The following is a 23536-nucleotide window of genomic DNA, read 5'->3' on the forward strand; positions in this document are numbered from 1 at the left end:
ATCTGAATATTATTTTTCATAGAAATTATTAGTATAAACTATTTATAACAGGTTAAGTAACCTTTGTTTAAGGACAAAATAAGTTTTTATTGTTCATACATGAACAACAGTTTAAATTGACAATGTTAAGATCAAACTTAAGATTCAAATCTTAACTTTTGTTTCTTACATCAATGTATAATCATGTCTTGTTGAAGCTTTCGTTTCTGAAACTTTACATCTTTAAGATCGTAATTGACATATATGCACTCAACGCCTTTTCGTATCTGTCACTTTAAATTGTTGTTTTCCCAAAACTGGAATAGACTAAAATAACATGATGTTTTGCCATGTGATTTTGACGTTTCTAACTACCGATTGACTTTAAAGGGACCTTTTCAAATATGTTTGTTTGTCATTACATGCTTTATATTGATAAATGTAATAATTATATCGATTCATCCCGGTGTTAATCGATTAGAAACTTACGCCTTGGTCAAGATTACATGCGATGTTTTCACTCCCTAAATCAGACAAGAACGTTGCACATCGGACAATGACAACGAAAGATTTAAAGAGACCTTTTCACAGATTTTTGCATGTATTGAAGTTTTTCATTAAATGCTTTAATTTGATAAATGTAAACATTTGATCTAAAAAGCTCCAGTGTAATAACAAGAATGAAATAAAAGAAAGAAAAAAAGTAACCCTCATCTAGGCTCGAACCATGGACCCCTGGAGTAAAAGCTTAACGCTTAGCCCACTCGGCCATCCGTGCTCATACAATGCGTGATGTATTTTTATACTTTATATAAGAAATCCTCGTACTATCACAAAATATAACGACAACAACAGAACTCTCAGAATTATTTTATCGTTTCGCGCTGCAACGCTTTATAATTTTCAGGTTTTTAAATCGTCAAAAATTGCATAACATGGATATTTTAGAGCATGGTACATGTTCAGTATTACTGTTTTCTCACAAATATCATAACTACAACTAAAATGTGTGAATCGGAAACATTTTTGTTAATTTTGTCAATTTACCAAAACGTGAAAAGGCCCCTTTAAAACTGCCATAATTGTTCTTTATCATCGAAACTTTATCTGTAGATATATTGTAATCGCGCATGGCTGTTCTGTTCAATTCAGCGCTTTTGAAATGTTCATTCAATTTTTTTCATTAAGTAACAATCGATTTAGAGAAATATCTCTTTTATCTCGTCTTACATTGTGAAACTTAAAACATAAATCTTTTTATCTTACCGATAATATATTTAAGTTAATTTCATTGTGCACACGGCAACATAAGACTGCTGTACTAGAAGTACCTGTCTGGTCTGTGTGTATGAGTCACAAGATAACGTGGATAAAACAATCAAGTTTAAGTCTCAATCCAATTAAGCTATGGAAGATCAGACGCCTAAATTCAATCCACGTTTTAATATCCATGTGATTTAAAAATAATGTTTCCTCACAAATATCATAACTACAACGAAAATTTGCGAATCTGAAACAATATCCATAATGATTCAGCCTTTTTGTGCTGAATGAAAACAACTCGATTGTCATTTTGCATTTGGAACATGCCTTATTTACACAACTCGATTGTCATTTTGCATTTGGAACATGCGCTATTAACACAACTCGATTGTCATTTTGCATTTGGAACATGCGCTATTAACACAACTCGATTGTCATTTTGCATTTGGAACATGCGCTATTAACACAACTCGATTGTCATTTTGCATTTGGAACATGCGCTATTAACACAACTCGATTGTCATTTTGCATTTGGAACATGCGCTATTAACACAACTCGATTGTCATTTTGCATTTGGAACATGCGCTATTAACACAACTCGATTGTCATTTTGCATTTGGAACATGCGCTATTAACACAACTCGATTGTCATTTTGCATTTGGAACATGCGCTATTAACACAACTCGATTGTCATTTTGCATTTGGAACATGCGCTATTAACACAACTCGATTGTCATTTTGCATTTGGAGCATGCCTTATTTACACAACTCGATTGTCATTTTGCATTTGGAACATGCGCTATTAACACAACTCGATTGTCATTTTGCATTTGGAACATGCGCTTGAACACAACTCGATTGTCATTTTGCATTGGGAACATGCGCTATTAACACAACTCGATTGTCATTTTGCATTTGGAACATGCGCTATTAACACAACTCGATTGTCATTTTGCATTTGGAACATGCGCTATTAACACAACTCGATTGTCATTTTGCATTTGGAACATGCGCTATTAACACAACTCGATTGTCATTTTGCATTTGGAACATGCGCTATTAACTCAACTCGATTGTCATTTTGCATTTGGTACATGCGCTTGAACACAACTCGATTGTCATTTTGCATTGGGAACATGCGCTATTTACACCCAAACTCACAATTTGAGATGACAAAAGCTGATACGCCACAAGAGCTTTTAAGGTGTTAGTTTTTGGGGACAGCCAAAAAGTGCGATAAATGTTGACTATAAAAAGGTTTTCCACATATTTGACATTGTCTTGACGCATCTTTTAGTCAAATTAGAACACTTTTGCGCAGTGGGTGACAGAAGAGTTTTCCATACAACTTTTTATAAGAGTTCGAAGACAAAATGAAATTTCAGCTGATTAACGAAAGAATTACTAGGACTGATTTGTTTGTACTTTGTGCTTCCTGAATCCAGGGGCTACCGCTCATACTGAAATAGAACTGGCGTGACGTATAATATGCGTTTCTATCAAAATTACCGAAAACAACGTGTACTTCAATTTTGCTTTGATAAATGTATATTGTTGGTTGCTTTAGTTTTTCTTGTTTGCATTTTTATGCTCACTTAATAAACTAGCAAAATAGAAAAGAAGTTCAACTATAATTTACCGCACCGTAGTTTCCATGTTAGCACATGTATAATCATAACTTGCTTATATTTGTTAAATAAGTATTATATTTACTAACAACGCTTGCATGTGTTGGTGATGGGTCTAACAACATCTCAATTGCCTTCATTAGATTAGTATTTTACTAAAAGAAATTTACAATAACGACTTCGGTCCGTTAAACGTTTTTGCGCTGACTGTAAAAAAAATAGTGCAGGATATCCTTCCCTGCTCCGAGTGCTATTTCTTAAATAACGCACAATTACAATTTTCGTCAAGTACAATGTACTACAATAATTTACATTGACTTTTTATGTTATAGGTCTGGTATTCAAAAAAATCACTACCTGTAAAGCTGGATTAAATTTCTAAATCTAATAAATTTCATCTCTACCACTTTTATTTATAGACTTTTTAGTTTTAACTGTTTAAAACTAGCTATTATTAATCTTTAAGTATTAACCCTATTAAAACTAAACAAAAAAATCACATAAATGATGTAATCAGATTTTTCAACTACATGTTGAAGGTTAAGTTAATATAATCGTAATTAATGGATGCCGGCTAAGCCTTAGTCTTATGGAAGTACAGAAACAAAACGCCTATGAGAAAAGAAGGTTGGATAGAAAAGAAACTGCTTTAACACACTGAATTACAAATGTTTGCATTTATTTTTATTATTTTTGAAGACAATTAGCCTATTGCTCCAAGTATTGAGCGCATTAATAAATTGATTGATTGACAAGTAGGCTATAGAGTAAAATGTAGTTACTTCTAAATACAGCCACTTAATTGTGTTGTATTGCGACTAAAGTCTTAAACAGTACCTAAGCCATCTATTAAAATGGTCGTTTTTTGCCGTTTCGTTATGGCGTATTGATGGTTTAAAAGGCGCCCACACTCGAAATTTACTCGCTACAAATATACTAGCCGCGGCGAAATGAGACACATCAAAATTCGGTCGTCATTTCGTAGTACAGGGTTTTGACAGCATTTCAACAATAACACACCAAAATGGCAGTTATGTCAATTTTCGTTCTTTTGCGTTGCCAGCTCATCGGTTTTGCGCTTTTCATATCATATACTACGCCAATACAATATGACAGAAGTCAGCCATTAAGACCAGGTTGATATTTCTTCGCAGATGCAGGACGCTCCGTTCGCCGACAGCCTGTGCAGGATCGGAGGAAGATATGCTTGATTACGACGACGACGCAATCTTCAACTGTGACACTTGCCGTCGGCGACGGAACTTGACGACGGTGGAGAAATGCCTGATTGCCTTCGCGTGCGTTTGTCTGATCGTCGTGATCATACTCGCGGCGCATATGGGTGGAAAGACTGAAGTGAAACGTACGCCATTTACGTCAAACACAATGAAAGATGTATTTACGCAGTTTAAAGATTGTTAGATTCTTAATTAAGAAGCGTATGTAAGTGAGGATATTAGACTTGATAGTTACACAATATATATCAAACAACTTTCTCTGCAAGGGGGCGAACGTAAATGGTGCACCAGTAATTTGTCGATATTCACATGTTGAAAAATAAACGCTCCTTTTAATACAATTAATTAAAAAATGTCAATTATTATGCCCCCCTTCGAAGAAGAGGGGGTATATTGTTTTGCTCATGTCGGTCTGTCGGTCGGTCCGTCCGTCCGTCCAGCAGATCGTTTCCGGATAAAAACTCAAGAACGCTTAGGCCTAGGATCATGAAACTTTATAGGTAGATTGATCATGACTGGCAGATGACCCCTATTGATTTTCAGGTCACTAGGTCAAAGGCCAAGGTCACAGTGACTCGAAATAGTAAAATGGTTTCCGGATGATAACTCAAGAATGCTTACGCCTAGGATCATGAAACTTCATAGGTATATTGATCATGACTGGCAGATGACCCCTATTGATATTCAAGTCACTAGGTCAAAGGTCAGGGTCACAGTGACTCGAAATAGTAAAATGGTTTCCGGATAATAACTCAAGAATGCTTACGCCTAGGATCATGAAACTTCATAGGTAGATTGATCATGACTGGCAGATGACCCCTATTGATTTTCAGGTCACTAGGTCAAAGGTCAAGGTCACAGTGACTCGAAATAGTAAAATGGTTTCCGGATGATAACTCAAGAATGCTTACGCCTAGGATCATGAAACTTCATAGGTACATTGATCATGAATGGCAGATGACCCCTATTGATTTTCAGTCGCCAGGTCATAGGTCAAGGTCGCAAGTGACTCGAAATAGTAAGATGGTTTCCGGATGATAACTCAAGAATGCTTACGCCTAGGATCATGAAACTTCATAGGTACATTGATCATGACTGGCAGATGACCCCTATTAATTTTCAGGTCACAAGGTCAAAGGTCAAGGTCACAGTGACTCAAAACAGTAAAATGGTTTCCTGATGATAACTCAAGAATAATTAGGCCTAGGGATCATGAAACTTCATAGGTACATTGATCATCACTGGCAGATGACCCCTATTGAATTTCAGGTCACTAGGTCAAAGGTCAAGGTCACAGTTACAAAAACCGTATTCACACAATGGCTGCCACTACAACTGACAGCCCATATGGGGGGCATGCATGTTTTACAAACAGCCCTTGTTTTTATATTGACTTCCTATAATTAAACTCTGGCTTAAATGTTCTGGTTTATCATTTACGTTCACCTCCTTGTTTGGTATACATGTATAATTGCATGCAACACTAGCAGCTGTGATTTGAATAGCATATACCTGGGACTAATTCGCAATTTGAATGTACTTATCATTAATAATTCGTTTACTTTCCAGTAACAAAAACTAAAATCGTTTTATACTTATAATACTCTTCCAGATCCATTCTTCGGTTCACTTCCAACCGTCGTTCAAATAATTCCATTTTTCGTACGCAGCCCCTAAAAAGTGCGAGTCTAAGGGCTGTCTGGCAGCGGCGAGCTCTCTCCTTAGCGCCATGGATCCCTCGGCAGACCCATGCGAGGACTTCCATCAGTACGCGTGCGGCGGTTGGCTAAGGGAGACGCCCAATCCACCCGGATATCCGCTGTGGGACCGCTTCCAGGAGCTCGCCTATAAGAACATGTTCATGCTGAAAACTTTTATAGGTACGTATGGAATTTGGCTTTGGCTTCCAAACATGAGGTTTGGCCTAAAAAACGGAGGGTAGAAATTGGCTTGTTACGCTCTACATGACGCTTAAAAGTGCCAGTTTTTCAAAGCCATAAAGTGAGGATGTAACACAATTTCATAATTAACATTAATAAAAAAAGTATAGCACACTCATTCAAATTGTTCTCGCGAAAACAATGATTTCTTATATTTTATTAATTGCAAGTTAACATGAGTTATTGTTTAGATTTTAATAGCGAGCATTATTATTTACATGTTATTTACATACTCATGAACGCTTTGCTATTCCTCTATCATATTCATAGAGGCGCATGATTCGCACGAGGGCGCCCCAAGAAAAGTGCGCGAGTTCTACACCAGCTGTATGGCGGAAAGCACAGTCGCGCGCGCAGAGACCCTTAGCGACTTCCGATCTCTCTTGACCTCTGTGACCCGACCCGGCCCCACGGCGTTCGAGCTTGAGCCCAGCCTTCTTGAGATTCACCGACTGAACACGTGGCCCCTGTTCCAGGTGCTGGTGGGGCCGGACGAAAGGAAACCTGACAGAAACATTTTGAAGGTTAATACATATGTAAAACGTTAACAATAACTCGCGCGCGTGCATAATTGAAAAATGCTGGCATACGATAAACCTTCAAAATGCATTTAAATTTGTTATTAATTAAGCTATAGACGATGCTGTGATGCCAACTCGCCAAAAATTGCGTACTAAATTGAAGATTTTTTTATGTCCCCCACTATAATAGTGGGGGACATATTGTTTTTGCCCTGTCTGTCTGTTGGTCTGTTGGTCCGTTGGTCTGTCTGTCTGTTTGCGCCAACTTTAACATTTTGCAATAACTTTTGCTATATTGAAGATAGCAACTTTATATTTGGCATGCATGTGTATCTCATGAAGCTGCACATTTTGAGTGGTGAAAGGTCAAGGTCAAGGTCATTCTTCAAGGTCAGAGGTCAAATATATGTGGCCAAAATCGCTCATTTTATGAATACTTTTGCAATATTGAAGATAGCAACTTGATATTTGGCATGCATGTGTATCTCATGGAGCTGCACATTTTGAGTGGTGAAAGGCTAAGGTCAAGGTCATCCTTCAAGATCAGAGGTCAAATATATGTGGCCCAAATCGCTTATTTTATGAATACATTTGCAATATTGAAGATAGCAACTTGATATTTGGCATGCATGTGTATCTCATGGAGCTGCACATTTTGAGTGGTGAAAGGTCAATGTCAAGGTCATCCTTCACAAGGTCAAGGTCATCCTTCAAGGTCAAACTTCATATAGGGGGACATTGTGTTTCACAAACAGATCTTGTTTCGTTTTTGAACAAGCGGGGAAATATGTCTGATTGGTACTCTTTCTTAATCAAAGTACTGACAGTACTGGTGTTACGATGCTTTTGAAGAGGATGGATATAAAAGCATCAGTTTATGTAAATCTACATCACCACAATTGCGTATGTGGGTACGAAAATGTTGGGTACGAAAACAATGGGTTCGAAAATTTTGGGTACAAAAATTATGCCAAAAAAATGGGTGCGAAACAAAATTTGGTTACGAAAAAAAATGGGTCGAAATTACACCATACTCTTTAATTTCACATGTATATCACACCAAACTTTATATTTCGTTATTTCCTTTCCTAAGTTAATGATGTTATGTGCACGGACGTGATTTCACATGCTCTTGTGCATGAACATATAATTTTTCTCTTTTGATTATTGTTTTGCTCTAATTCAATAAGCTTAGGCATGTTTGTTCGTTGTTAAGTACGGCAATAATTTCACGATGATTCCCGAAAGTAGGTATGATCACATAGTCGTAAGAGCACTTGAATACGTGAGTTCGCTCATGAACGCATGGTAAGGTTAACTTAATCTCCGCGATATGGCCTAATATGTGTTTAAAACAGCAAACAATATCCAACAAACGAATGAATTATCAAACATAATATGTGCACTGATGTGGCTCTGTAATTTCTGTTTGAAAAGTTTATTATGTATATGCAAAATGAGAAAGCACGCATAAGAGCGAGTTTCATAAATGACGAACGGTATTATTCTGCTTATATACTATACTTGCTATAACGTTTACAAATGACAGGTTCGAAGTAATTCGTTTTCTTTACTCTCATGATCGCGTTAAACGTAAATTATACACGTTTTCATTCGCAATGTATTTACAGAATCACGACAAATGTCAAATACAATACAGTGAAAGCATTGTTGTTTCATTGATCTATAAACATATAATGGATTGAATATAACTGATTTAAAATTAACGTTTTCAAGCTATTATCAAAAAAAAATCCCAGAATATGCTGTCCTATTTATAGCTGAGCTTCCTTTTCCTTTATCAATGATAATCAGCGAGGTATGCCGATTAGAAAAATCGAGCTATCTCAATCGGACTGGCTCGGTCTTTTACATAGGTCGCCATTGTAAAGAATTTTTTTCATGGTATGATAGCTTAGACGAGCTGCTTCGCAGCATCATCAAAAATCGCCAAAACGCACGTCGGCTTTCAAATCCGCGTCAACGCCAGAACGATATGGCAGATATCAAACACGATTTTGAAAGCTCAAATCTTATTTTAGTAATTAATTTCGCCGTTGTTCACACTATTATTACTTCCGATGGATATAATAATAATGTGCCGCGCGTTTCTTGCTTGTCGTTTTCAGATAGAAGCTGGCGAGACGCCATTTCCGTTCGGAATCTTCAAAGTAACACCGACCAAGGGCCAGGTGTTCGAGCGAAGTTCCAACAACAGCGACCCGGTCTCGATGTACTAAGAGTTTGTTATTAGCGCTGTTATTCTAGCCGATTTAAATTTAAATGTCATGTAATTGATGAATTCATTAAAAAAAACACCAGCGAGCATATTCTTCGAATAGCTTTTAATAACCCACATTTTAATGACCACCAAAGTTGTAGCGGGGGGGGGGGGGTCGGGTACAGTGAAATGTCATAGGCAAATATCTGTCCGGACGTTATTTAAAAAAATGCAGCTAATGATCGCCTTGGACACGGCGTGTCGCGCAAAGCACCTGTGACCACGGTTCAAAGGGCAAGGTTTCACTGAAAGTTCACAATTTAAACATTGACCTGTTATACATTTCTGTGACACATCTGGTACAAAGTCTTATTTTCTAATTAAATGACAGTTGAATTAATAATGCCTGAATCTATGTTCTTAAAGCTCTCCGACTACTAAAACATCCGGCGGTTTGGAAGCTAAAGTCAGCGACTTCAACGAAACCAAAAACACCACCTCCGATCAAGAATACCATGTGGTCAGTGAAAGAAGTGACGTTACGTCCGCCACGAAAGCGACTAACGGGACGACGCCGGCAGCTCCATCGACAGAGTCTACTACCAGAAAATCCCATATTAAAGATTCCCATCCGCATCCGGACGAAAATCTCACTGAAGTTAGTGAAACATACGAAAAAATGTATTTCTTATTTTGACTTCTGTACAATAGTTGTTACATTTTTATACACAGTATTATCATTCGATAAAGTAGAGGTATTTTAATATTAGTTATGAATTTTAAATGTTACGGTTTAGGGTAATGCAATCCTTTTTTATATGGCTTCAGTTGGTAAAGGACTACGTAACGGAAACGACCGAGCTACTCAGACTATTGATGAACAAGTCACGTGATGAAGCAGACGAGATTGCTCGAGAGCTTCTGGAGTTGGAGAAGAGAATTTCATTGGTACAAAATTCTGAAATTTGTTTAGTCCGCCATGTTTAATTTGCATGTATTTTTACTCAGATAATGTGTATATTAGTTTACAACTTAAAGCGAGATTATACGATTTTGTCAAATATTTATGAATTTATATAAAATGTGTAAAAAAACTAATTATACATATATTTGAATATAAATTAAAATAAAAGTTAAGAAGAACATGTGTCGAAAAATGCGAAATAAGACAGATATTTAATTCTGAAAACGAAAATGTTTGTACAGTCGAATTCGTCAGCGTATATCATGCATGTATGATGTGAATCTAAATTTAGTTTAACGGTTCATTTTAAATTCCTGCAACGATATCTATTCATACGACACACGAACACAAACTCTGATCCTAATAAAAAGACGAATGCTTCGTTTATTGTAGGAAAATATGTTTTGTCTATTTTGTGTTATTGTAACATATTGTTATCAATATATTACATTTTTAACATGTACAAAAATCGTATAATCTCGCTTGAATACAAAATAAGCGATAAACGGGTGTAAGGATGCTACAAATACAATAAGTTATTTCAATAATTATAAAACATGACTGGATTTACGGATGGTAAGAAATACTATTGGGCGTAAGTTTACTTCAATGTACCCTCCGTACGGAAAATATTTGTGAGGGAATCCAGCCATACTTCGTTTTTTTTTCGTTTTTTCCCCCGTAACCGGGATACTATTTAGTACGTAAGAGAACCCGGGATACTTTTCAGTAGTGCCTGGGCCATCTATGACAAATTGAGAATAAGAAACATCAAGAATGGTAAAACTGTGTTTGTTTAACGTATCATCGTAATCTTATCATTTTTTCTATGAAATAAAATGCATGGATGTGATTACCAAACGCAGGCGAGTCTATTTGAGTATTCAACCTTTCATAGAAAATCCGTGTTTGAGTACTTGGTGTCTATTTTAATTCTCATTTGGTTTCCAGGCCCATGACATTGATCTCCACGTTCATAACCGCACCCAGGCTTACAATTCGATGACGGTCAGAGACCTTCAAAGCAAGTGTAACGTGGTAAGAGACGATTTCAAAGATCACATTGAAGATGATTTGTATGACTTAATGCATGTGCGTAAAGTGTCGTCGCAGATTACCCTATGCAGTTCACTTTCAGCCTAAACTTTATTTTTGAAAACTTCCTTTAAACAAAACATTCCATAACAGCGGAATGTGTCGTCCCAAATTAGCCCTTGCGGACTGCACAGGCTTATGCGAGATGACAGTTTAAGCTTATGCATTAAGCCAAAAATTTTCAGAACTAGGCTAAAACAATTATTATGTATCGTATTCGTTGTTGAATACAGTTTAGATTTAGATTAAATATTTATAACATTTTAAGCGAAAAAGATAATGCGGATCAGTATAGTCATATGTAACGTTAAAAGGGTAGAAATTGCATGTAGCTTTATGCAACATTTCAACACGAAGATATATCTTTGTGACGCTAACATTTTAACCTATTTATGACTAGCGTCTAGAATAAAGGCTTTGGCAAACAGCGTAGGCCCAGATGAGACTCCGCATGATTCGGCGTCTCATCTGGGTCTTCGCTGTTTGCTTCAAGGAATTTCTGTAAGAAATATTCTAAATATGTAAATAAATATACTAGACATCCCTAATTTTATAAATAAATTGATCCAATTTAAAAAGATGGGAGAGTTCATTAGGCATAAATGGGTAAATATATATATTTATTTATTATAATATAATGGATAGGTTCTCGGTTTCATTTATTCGTAGATAAACTGGTCAGTCTACCTGAACAGTTTGCTGACGATCGGAAGTGAGGTAGTGCGCGCGGTCACTAACGAAACGGAAGTGGTAGTGCTGCACGAGGAGTCCCTGGAACGCGTGTGTGTCATCGTGGAGGAGTACCGCAAGAACGAAACGGCTAAGCGGTACGTGAATCATTCCAAGTGACTTTGTTTAACGGAAAATTTGAAGAACGGAAAAAACTCTTAACCATTACATGAGCCTTGTTCTGAGAAAACTGGGCTTAATGCCTTCCTTGAAACTAAAAATACCATAAAATCGGAAAGTGTCGTCCCTGATTAGCCTGTGCGGACTGCACAGGCTAATCTGTGACGACACTTTACGCACAAGCATTATGCCCAGTTTTCTCAGAACGCGACTCTCATAGTCTTAACATAAACATGGTTCTTTTGTAAATAAAGTATCGTGATGTGCCAATGTATAACATGTACAGTGTATAATTTAGTGTTATTCGAAAAGAAAATTAACCAATACATTTCGACAAAAAGAGCAAAAAGTAGCAGTGATTGTAGATACATCAGCCCGGCAGAATGAAGTTCTCTGTATTTTCGTTAAATTGCGTATTTGGTGAAATATATTTTCTTCAGAAAATAAATTCGACACAAAATAAATCGCAAAATTAAAAAAAAAGTGACTCAAAGAAGTACAACAATATTTATTTCTGTTTTTAAAGCTGATATAACTATTTTCTTTTTATGTGGTATTTGTAATAAAATGTGTTTTGTTTTAACTTTCTTTCATATATAAACAATTTAAGATTTACACGTTGTGGCAATATGAAGGAATAAAATCGTATATGACGACCGCGAATAACCGTCTGATAAGCGAAGACACGTCTTACCAAAAAAAAAAAAATCTGAGAAAATGTGTGTGTGTGACAAAAAAGGATCATGTTACAAGAATGCATGTCTGACAGATTAATTAAATGTCTAACAAAATTCCGGTAAGACAATATGTCCAACAGGTCCTTTCTAGATTTCGTGGAGCATGTTGTTGCCGAAAAGGGAAATGAAATAAACACATACATCTTGCTTGTAAATTATTGAGCACCTGAGTCTCATGACATGGCGCTGAAGTCGACATCAACGTCACGTCAAGGGTCTATACGTTCTTGAAACCTTACTATGCTGTTAACGAACCCGTTTTATCTTTAAGTTAAATTCATTATGCATCTTTATTTAAGTAAACAATAATAATAAAGTCCTTTAACAGTACAGATATACTTACTTGAACTTTCAACCCACTTTCCAGCACGCTACAGACATACATTCTGCTCGCACTAGCCAGGTCCATGAAAGGTTACTTTGATCTTAGTACATTCGAACCGGATAAAGGCCACGATGAGGGTAAGTTCATCAAAGCACTGAGTGGATCAAATAGGACAGAAGACTGGTTTAAGCACTTACAATTTTGTCTTGCAATAATTTTTGACGGTGATACTTATATTTATAAACAAATTATTGTTTTCGTTATTATTGGTCTTTCATTACTAAATTAGTTATTATCACCTAGCAACAGAGCAGATGCTACTGGCCTTTGGCTTTTTATGACTTAATATTTCAGTAATAGAAGTAGTTCGTTTTTGAGTATTCCAATCTATGTACTAAACAAACAAAACAAATCGGCCATTATAATGTTCAGATCCTTGTATGAGTCCGCAAATATCGCAGGCGCTATTTCTTTAAAAAAACAAATAAATTGCGTACTGAAGAAATTAATTATTGCGTGACCCGTATTCAATTATCATATCTTACACTTTAGAATCAAAGACGAGAAACGCTAAAAACGCGTGTTTATTCCCAAGTATCACATAGACTCTTAATTGCGCTTGTTAAAATCTTTTCATTTTATCGTTTCTATTATCGTGCCTATGATCGTTCCTGCTGGAGAGAACTAAATATATGTACGAGCTGCTTTATTTATGACCATTAACTAAGTGCAAAATAACACATTACAGCACAACAAGGGAAAAACAATCACATGAAAGCATGATAACATCTGGGCTCACCATTTAGGAATTGTTCAATCCAAAGCAGTATTGAGTGTTTAAACCGGCTCTATGATGCCCAACATTAGAACTTAAATGTTCCATTCACCACACTTGACCCCTTCTTTATCTATTCGCCATGAACAATCTGTCCTTCATTCTTCAATTTATTCACAATCAGCCCATAAATAATCAATTCACCAACGCCTTTCTCATAATTTTCATAATAAAGTCCACACTCATTTTATAAGTTCATACGTACATACTTAGCCCTAAATTTGTCCATATATTGCCCATTCTTCCACTCTTTGTCCATAATTAGTCAAATTGTCCACTTTTTGTCCATAATTAGTCCATTTGTCCACACTTAGCCATAATTATTCTACAAGTAGACGAGTATTCGTTCATTCGTCCACATTTAGCCCATAGTTCGTCCGTCATTCATCCACTTCCACAACTAGTCTGATTGTTCACACTTAGCCCATAAACGTCCATTAAACCTATTTTCTTAAAGGCTTATCGGCAATCAATATATAAAATATTACTTTTTAATTGCAATTTTACAAAAAAAAATAATTCGCTGTTAAAGAGATCGAGAAGGATGGAGAGCACTGGCGACGCTGCACGTTCTACACTAACAGGGCTCTGGGACTCGCAACTGGGGCAATCTACGTCAACGCGACGTCACTGGAGTCGACGTTCGTTCAGGTGAGAGTAGGCTTAGTCGGACGCTACTTCTTTACTAACGTTTATATAAGTACCATGATCGTGCAAGTTAGCTTAAGGAGGTCAAGCATCACTATATAAATAAATGCGCTCTTCTTTATTTATTGGGAAGACAAAAATGTTCGTGTCGTTTCTGGTTTTTATGATCAGGAAGGCGTACTCGTCTTGATAACTGTTAATGTAAGAAAAAATCCTCAGTAAATATTCGCTTCTTTATTTTTCATGCGGACTACTTCATTAATGTGAAGGGTAAACATATCTGTAATTAGGATGTCATACTCTATTTAATGTAAATATGTGTTCGTGTTAACGCTATGAAATATTTCACTTGTTAATTCATGTTTTACGGTCATTAAAACAAATCTTGCACGGTATTTTTATGTAATAAGGATGGCATACAATATGTTCTAATCTAATCTTAACGTTAAACTCAAATAAGTAACGTAGAATTCGATATAAATATTTGGAACGATAGAGCGCTTACTGGTTTTAGGTGTTCAAACAGTGTTATATAGTGATATACAGTTTTTAGTACCCTAATTTCCTACTGTAAATTGTTATTTCTTCATTCTTTTTGTAGTACAAAACAGTATGCTTACGCACTCTATTTATTAATTCTCTTTTCTCTCTGATACACGCATTTTGTTCTCATATGCATTTAAATCTGTGCATTATCACTACGGTACATTCAAATATTTTGTTAAATACATTTGAAAAAAATATATAAATTGAAAACATTAACACGAACAAACGATTCAACTGTAATTTAAATAATAATGTATATTATGTATGTATATTACTACTGTTGATATCATTACGCATAGAGTGTTATGAGCTTTTCCGTAAAGATTATTTATATTACCATATACCGGTATTATACACGTGTTTATAAAAAAAAATTGATGTAAGCAAATGTTCCTACATTGATTAACTGAAATTCACGTGAAACGATACAATTTATCGATATGTTTTCATATATGAAAAACCATTTGTATGTAATAAACAGTATAACACTGTGCTTTTAAAGGGGCCATTTCACAGATTTTGGCATTTTTTAACTTATTCATTAAATGCTTTATATTGATAAATGTAAACATTGGATCGTAAAAGCTCCAGTAAAAAATCAAGAACAAAATTCAAAAAAGGAAAAGAACATTGCCCGGAGCAGGTTTCGAACCAGTGACCCCTGGAGTCCTGCCAGAGTCCTGAAGTAAAAACGCTTTAGCCTACTGAGCTATTCCGCCGAGTACACATATTTGACGTATTTTACACCTTATATAAGCAATCTTCGTAGTTATACAAAATTTAACGACAAAAACAGAACTCTCCAAATTATTCAATCGTTTCGCGTTGCAACGCTTTATAATTTTTAGGTTTTATAATCGTCAAAAGATGCATATAATGGCTATATTAGAGCATGGTAAATGTTCAGTATTACTGTTTCCTCACAAATATCATAACTAAAACGAACATTTGCGAATCTGAAACAACTTTTTTCAATTTTGTCAATTTACCAAAGCGTGAAAAGATCCCTTTAAAGGCATCTTTGTCATCTTGCTTCTTGTATTACTCATTTGGTATTTTCTTGTAATAATTTAAAGGCGGACGAACGAATTCTAAAGGTTTGTATATAAATGAATAGATACCTGCTAGGGTATTGCTGCTTTATTCCCCATTGTTTTTATTGTTATATGATAAAGAATGATTAAAACATTAATATTTCAATCGATTGGACTTGTTTAAAAAAACAACAAGTGGATTGGTCTTTTATTATAACAGGTTTATTTTGTATATACATTTTGGGGTTAGGTGTAATAAAGTCGAATATAATTATAAATTTCATATCTAAAGCTGTAGCATTTTATATGATGTTTTCACAACACAATTCGTTTCAGACGTAGGTTTATACTCCCCAGAGTGCCCCCTTTTGTTGACACATGTATTCAGAGCCTGAATTCCCCGAACATGTATTCCACTGCGAGAGATTTGACCTTCATTCATCGAGTTCTGTGTAAACCCATTTATGCCTATTGGACTCTCCCATCCTTCTAAATTGGATCAATTTATTTTCAAAATTAGGGATGTCTAGTATATTTGTTTCTATATTTAGAATATTTCTTACAGAAATTCCTTTAAGCAAACAGCGCAGACCCATATGAGACGCCGCATCATGCGGCGTCTCAATTGGGTCTACGCTGTTTGCCAAGGCCTTTTTTTCTAGCCGCTAGGCATAAATGGGTTAATGGGACTTGTTTAGCGAATTAAGAAATACTTTTGATAGGAATGTATATTGGTAACTTCTTTCGCTAAAGAATTTCTGCTGAAAACCAAATACAGTCTCTTAAAAAAACATTACAGGGGAAAGTAATAATATGTTGAGTATAAATCACTAACTTTCGAATCATTAGGCTAACACGTTCCGAGTAAATATACTTTGGACATGCATTCTGTTGTTAGCCAAACCCGCGGTTTACATCGATTATTCGCAGTGTAAGCTTTTCATAACTATCGGTCGTTTGAGAGTATCTCTTTACTAAGAGTGTTAGTTGATGTGCTTATTCATAAACGTCACCAAATACTTCACAAAATTGGTTATTAGCATATTTTTAAATTCTAGAACATGTCCCTTTAATGACCCAAGAGTCCGTGTGTTATTGACCTCATTATCTCGATTAGTTTTTTTGTAGGTTGCGTTAAAAGCACGAACCCTTTCGCCCAAAGTTTGAATTTAAACACAACTTTTGATTAAGTTCTCAACAGTAAGAATTCCCCTATAAAGCACTTTCTATGAGTTATTTTATATGATATAAGCATCGTTTTATGAAAACTGGGCTTAACGCATGTGTTTAGTGTCTTCCCATATTAGAATTTGCAGTACTCACAGGCCAAACTGGAACCACACTTTCCACCTTAACTAGATCACAGGTGTTCGGCGCGTGGCCAATTCACTGAAACAATATCAATATGTCATAAAACAACATTTTTCGTCACTTTGACAAAAAAATAATTCAGATATATTATTGGCCAAGCTCCCAACACCTGTGAAGTAGATTATCGTTCAGAAGTAACTTCCTTAAACATCCATAAAATCCGATCGTGTCGTCCTTAATCGTCTGTGCGGACTGCACAGGATAATCCGTGAAAACATGTTAAGCACTATGCATGAAAACCAGTTTTTCAGAACGAGGCTTAGATGTTATCAGAACTGTCTGATGACCCTTTCTAGAGCTGCAATCAGCTTCAAATCTGATTGGGCTGTTTAAAGAGGTTGAACTGAATGCTGCTTTTATATTAGTAAGGCTATCATAGTGTGCGCTAATGGTTAGTCTATTAAGGTATCAAGATTATTGATGGATCTTTATTTAAATGCACTTGCTCATACAAATATGATAAACATACCTGATTTTCATACTATTATTATTGATATAACTTATACTATTTCTTCATTGGAGTAATATCATATACAATTTTATTTATTTTTTACTTTAAGGAAACAATCGCACAATTGTACCCTTTTCACACTTTTTGATGACAATTGGCCTTTTTGGAATTTTCAGATGTTGATTTTTTTTATTTTATGTTTTTTTTTTAACTTATTGGAATGCTCTTAACTTTCTACTTATATTTTATTTACTTCAAGGACAATAACAAATTGATCAGATGTTCGTCGAATTTGCCGCACCTAAATCTCATAATGTGAAATAGGATAATTTTTGTTATTGTGCCCGCAGTTTTCACTTTGCAACAAAGAGCTTTTTTGTTAAGACTTCATAGTCACGGCAACGATAATTAATGTTTCGTTAAATGTTAAAGACAAGAAATGGGAGCATTTACCAATTAGTCAACTCAACAAAAATGCTTTTTTTCCAAATAAAAAATGGCATATTTATTTCCATTTGTCTGAATATAAAATGTCGCCCAAATCGATTTAATGTTAAAAAGGCATATTGGTTTGAATAAATATGGATAAAATATTTGTATTGTATTGTTCGTTTACTAGCTCCAATTTTAGGTGCCACAATCTGAACGACTGGATCGATGTGTTGCGGCCTTTATCATAAGCTGTTTGCCTTTTTAGTAGACTAAGTTTTGCGAAAATGGTCTCAAATGTGAATCTTGATTAAATACGGTGTTACATAGCTTTTCTTTATATTGTAAATGATTGTGGTACATATCTTGTTTTATTTAAATTTAACTAGCATAATTTAACACGCATATAAATCGAAATGCTTTCACGCACTATGATTATTTTTCGCAAGTTTGTATAGATTTACCTTTAGTTACGCTTGTATATAATTATCTGTTCTTTTTTCAATCATTTAACATACAATAAGCTTAATCTTAGAAAGCTTTGTCAAATTTCCCCTTTAAAATGACGTAAGCAACTTTACGCTACGAACGACGTAACGTTGATTTTGCAGATAAAAGGCCTCGTGGAATACGTCAAGCGAGCATTCAGGGACTATTTGTTACGTAAGATCTGGATGGACCCAGTTACGAAAGCAAACGCGGAAAAGAAGGTATCCGGAAAAAAATGAAGTAATGTCGTATACTTATATTTTAGTGTAAACTGCACTTAACGAATCCTTCTCAAATGAAATGCCTTAAATAGACGCATGGATATTAAACGGATCAAGTTTAAGTTATTTCGCGTACTTTTTATTTACATTTTTATTATTTTTTGTTATATTTTGAACATCACGACTCGACTATAAAATAAACGTATAAATTACTAGCTGTGATTTATTTTGTACACTGTCATATATTGTATTTTTTCGTAAAAATCTTAAAAGGCTGATAATATTAAACGTGTGTTGTACTTTATGTTTTATGAAAATGGTTTAAGCAACTTACAGTCATATAAAACAAAAGGTTGATATATGTTTGCAATTTCTTATTTCAGCTGAACGAGATAATAGACAAAGTAAGCTACCCGTCGTTTATCATGAACACCACTTTCCTCAATGAGTTCTACAAGGAGGTAAATTGAAGCCCTTTATTTCACATCGAAACAAACCTGAATACTGGCGTTTTCGGATCACATTAAGGGCAAATGGTTATAATTGTAAATTAAGTTTACATAATTATGATGACGATTATCTATGATATGCATGCGCTTTTCATTCAAAGTTTCCAAGTATCAAGTTAACTTAATTCCACGAGCCGCATCTTGCGAAAATATGTATTTTGCCATATGCGGCCAGCGAAGCTCCACACCAGCCGGTGCATTGGCGCATCTGGTAATAAGCTACCCTGTCCGCTTATGATACCGTGTAACCTTGCGTGACTTGAGAGCGGACATGGTTGCTCCTTACCAGAATGCGCGGATGCGAAGCCCGGTCTGGAGCTACGCTGGCGCATATTGCATAAGACCCATTTTCGCTTTGCGCGGCTCTTATTTCAATGTATTTGTTACAGATGCTCGTAGAGAAAGACTGGTTTAGTAATTTGCTGAGTTGGCGAAGGTTTACAATCAAAAACATGGTGATGTCCCTAAATAAGCCCTTCGACAGAACTAACAGGTATTTAGTATACATATATAAATCCTAAAGGAGGTAACAAATATAAACAAGTTACGTTTTCGATCAAGCTATTTAATTATTTTCAAATGTCAGAAGAAGATACAAAGAAATCAACCAATTGAAATCCACGAAAAATACCCGGAAATCTGACTATTGTGCTTATTCACTCGAATATTCAGCTGCAAACTCAGATTAAATGCTGTTCAGAGTTGTATGGCCAAAGTTTTACATATATTTATACTATTTGCATAAAGTAATCAAGATCCCAATTTATTAGAAAATATCATCAACACCTGCTGTGCTGAACATTTGGGACAGAAATCTTAGATGCTTAAATAAGTAACGATATTAATGTGACCTTATTTAATATGTGAAATGTTTAAATATAAACCCGTTAAATATAAACAATATAATAATAATAATATTAAATATTAAACATTTGAATTACAGCGCAAGCTAAACAAATATTAAAAGTGATCGGTATAGGTAATCTTTTTTGGAGAGGACTTATGGTTTGAACTCCGTCTGTCTGTCTTTCAGTCTGTCTGTCAGTCAGTCCGTCACACTTTTCTGGATCCTGCGAGAACTTTAAAAGTTCTTCATATTTTGTCATGAAACTTCAAACATGGATAGATGGCAATATGGAGATTATGCACATCATTTCATTTTGTTCCTACGTCAAAAATTCTAGTTGCTATGGCAACAAATAAAAAAATAATTTTTTTTTACTGACAATGGCGGGGTTTCACCAGTAGGGGACCATATTGCTTGGCAATCTCTTGTTTTAAGTAAGGAAATAAAAAAAAATCATTATATGCACCAACGTGTTTTGGCTTCCCGCGCAATCAAATAAGTTCTCTACCTTACACCATTTCCATCAACTTAAATTTAGTTCTCAACCCTAAACCATTTCCTGCCATTTAAATTCAGTTATTTACCTTACAAGCTTTCCATAAACGTGACCGTGTTTGCCCGTCTGTCTGTAGCTGGATCAACCCGCCGGTGACGGTGGAGTCGGACTACTCGCCGGTAAGGAACGACATCATCTTCCCCATAGCGCTCTTTCACCTGCCCATATACAGCAACGATGGGCCCAGGTACATCTGATCTTATATATTACATGAGTCTCGTTATAGGAAAATGGGCCTTAATGCATGTGCTTAAAGTGTTGTCTCAGATCAGCATGCGCAGTTCGCACAGGCTAATCAGGGCAGACACTTTCCGCACATACTCTGTGCGGACTGCAAAGGCTTATATGGGACAACGCTTTACCAATGCATGCTAGATAAACTTGGTTTGTATTAGGTCACGCTTTCCCAGAGCGTGCTCGATAAACTTGGTTGTATTAGGTCACGCTTTCCCCGAGCATGCTCGATAAACTTGGTTGTATTAGGTCACGCTTTCCCGAACATGCTCGATAAACTTGGTTGTATTAGGTCACGCTTTCCCAGAGCATGCTCGATAAACTTGGTTGTATTAGGTCACGCTTTCCCAGAGCATGCTCGATAAACTTGGTTGTATTAGGACAACGCTTTTCCAGAGCATGCTCGATAAACTTGGTCGTATTCGGTCACACTTTCCCAGAGCATGCTCGATAAACTTGGTTGTATTAGGTCACGCTTTCCCAGAGCATGTTCGATAAACTTGGTTGTATTAGGTCACGCTTTCCCAGAGCATGCTCGATAAACTTGGTTGTATCAGGTCACGCTTTCCCAGAGCATGCTCGATAAACTTGGTTGTATTAGGTCACGCTTTCGCAGAGCATGCTCGATAAACTTGGTTGTATTAGATCACGCTTTCCCAGAGCATGCTCAATAAACTTGGTGGTATTAGGTCACGCTTTCCCAGAGCATGCTCGATAAACTTGGTGGTATTAGGTCACACTTTCCCAGAGCATGCTCAATAAACTTGGTTGTATTAGGTCACGCTTTCCCAGAGCATGCTCGATAAACTTGGTTGTATTAGGACACGCTTTCCTAGAGCATGCTCGATAAACTTAGTTGTATTAGGTCACGCTTTACCAGAGCATGCTCGATAAACTTGGTTGTATTAGGTCACGCTTTCCCAGAGTATGCTCGATAAACTTGGTTGTATTAGGTAACGCTTTTCATAACGGAAGGTTTCACGGTGCTTTGAAAATTAGACAAAAGGTTTTTCAATGACAAATTATAAGAAACCACACGTGTTTCGCATAGGGTCTTAATTATTGACGTTTTTATCATTCATACTAAAAAAATAGTAGGATAATGTGCTATAACTGGATTTCAGGGCCGTCTAATTTTTATAATTTAGATTTTTATGCAATCATTATTTCTTGTTTTAATATGTATTTAAAACGTCGTTTTAGTGCCTTAAATTTTGGAGCAATCGGTTCCCTGATAGGCCACGAGATCACGCACGCGTTTGATGTACAAGGTGAGAGCAAACAAGCTTACCGTGTATTAATATTAACCTCGTTCTTGCTAATCTGGACTTGATCCATGTGTGTTAAGCGTCGTCCCAGATTAGCCTTTGTTGTCAGCACAGGCTAGTCAGGGACGATACTATCCCCTGTCACCGTTTTTTTCGTTTAGAAGAGACCTCTTTTTACCGACGAATTCCATTAAAGGAAAAATGTCGTCCCTCATCAGCCTGTGCAGACTGCACAGGCTTATCTAGGATGACACTTTGCGCACATGCATTAAGACCAGTTTCCCTGAACGCGGTTTATAGTAATAGTAGAGTGTTAGGTGTACATTGTAAATGCACGCATGTAGAATTGTATTGTCATTAACCAGCTACGTTATTTTCAACAATCAACATAAAAAACGTGGATAAAGCTTATACCATGTCTCGTAATCTTATTTTATTCAAACACCTCAAGAACTATTGTTCTCAAATGACTTGGTGTACGGTACGTATGCTCTTGTGTGTACCGTTGGGAAGTCGTATGCGTGGGTATATGCCCGGAGCTCGCTTTAACAAATATTGTACGACAAACATAAATTACGATATATTTTTAGATGAAGCATACATTCTTGGTACCAACAAGTATGACAACTGAAGTCTTTGATAAATATAGACCGCATCGTGTTGTCTCTCCAGGTCGCCAGTACGACGGCCAGGGTGAACTGCGGGACTGGTGGGACCCTATCACGGCGGACATGTTCAAGGAAACCACCGTCTGTATGAAGGACCAGTACGACCACTTCAAAGTGCACAACATGGCGGTAAGCCGGGTTAAGGAACACTGCTTTGAAGCGTTGATTTAGCAACTGAAATATTCCTTATTTATTGGCCACTTTAATAATTGTTGTCCCAATAGGACAAGAATTTGGATTTCTCGTGCGTAGCAATTACTAGTTATAAACGAAAGCTTTAGCCTGAGTATATCAGTAACCCGATATTTTATTTTTAAAACTCACCTTCAACTGGCATGTGTAATCCCGTTTAAACATCTGTAGGTTTTGTGCCGGTCGGTTGGACGGGCTGAGGGCGTTCAGGATAATGTCTACTCTTTATTTCAAAGACTTTCATTCGAATCATTATGTGAAATGTATTGGTACTTGAGGGAATAATGTATTTGTCAAGTTCGTTAACCAGCAAGATTGCCGGAAGAACTTTTTGGTAATTTGCCCTTGAATTTCCAAAAAGTTGCCATATCAGGGTGCATGATCAACGGGGTTCACAGGGGTTAACACACGGGTTGGACAGAATGAAAACACACCGTTTAGAACTTTATTTTTGCAAATATCTCAAGTTATTGAAA

At 36.2% G+C, this 23536-nt stretch overlaps 1 protein-coding gene across 7 annotated transcripts in view; it reads left to right on the top strand.

Annotated features, from left to right (window-relative positions):
- Positions 1-23536, top strand: part of LOC127871064 (endothelin-converting enzyme homolog) — a 98348-nt gene that overhangs the window by 69700 nt on the left and 5112 nt on the right. For 6 of the 7 annotated variants that reach the window (XM_052413709.1, XM_052413707.1, XM_052413708.1 and 3 more), the window contains 17 exons: positions 4027-4235; positions 5781-5990; positions 6321-6574; positions 8701-8804; positions 9219-9450; positions 9621-9740; positions 10708-10794; positions 11521-11678; positions 12805-12899; positions 14130-14248; positions 15868-15888; positions 18688-18786; positions 19170-19247; positions 19685-19788; positions 20775-20885; positions 22136-22203; positions 22873-22997. In XM_052413709.1, the coding sequence (XP_052269669.1) occupies positions 4076-4235; positions 5781-5990; positions 6321-6574; positions 8701-8804; positions 9219-9450; positions 9621-9740; positions 10708-10794; positions 11521-11678; positions 12805-12899; positions 14130-14248; positions 15868-15888; positions 18688-18786; positions 19170-19247; positions 19685-19788; positions 20775-20885; positions 22136-22203; positions 22873-22997 (2145 nt within the window). In that variant the 5' untranslated portion in view covers positions 4027-4075. The remainder of the gene's footprint in view (positions 1-4026; positions 4236-5780; positions 5991-6320; positions 6575-8700; positions 8805-9218; positions 9451-9620; positions 9741-10707; positions 10795-11520; positions 11679-12804; positions 12900-14129; positions 14249-15867; positions 15889-18687; positions 18787-19169; positions 19248-19684; positions 19789-20774; positions 20886-22135; positions 22204-22872; positions 22998-23536) is intronic. The other variant, XM_052413706.1, reaches the window with a different exon arrangement.

Source organism: Dreissena polymorpha, chromosome 3 (genome assembly GCF_020536995.1).
Source record: "Dreissena polymorpha isolate Duluth1 chromosome 3, UMN_Dpol_1.0, whole genome shotgun sequence".
NCBI classification, from domain to species: Eukaryota; Metazoa; Mollusca; class Bivalvia; order Myida; family Dreissenidae; genus Dreissena; species Dreissena polymorpha.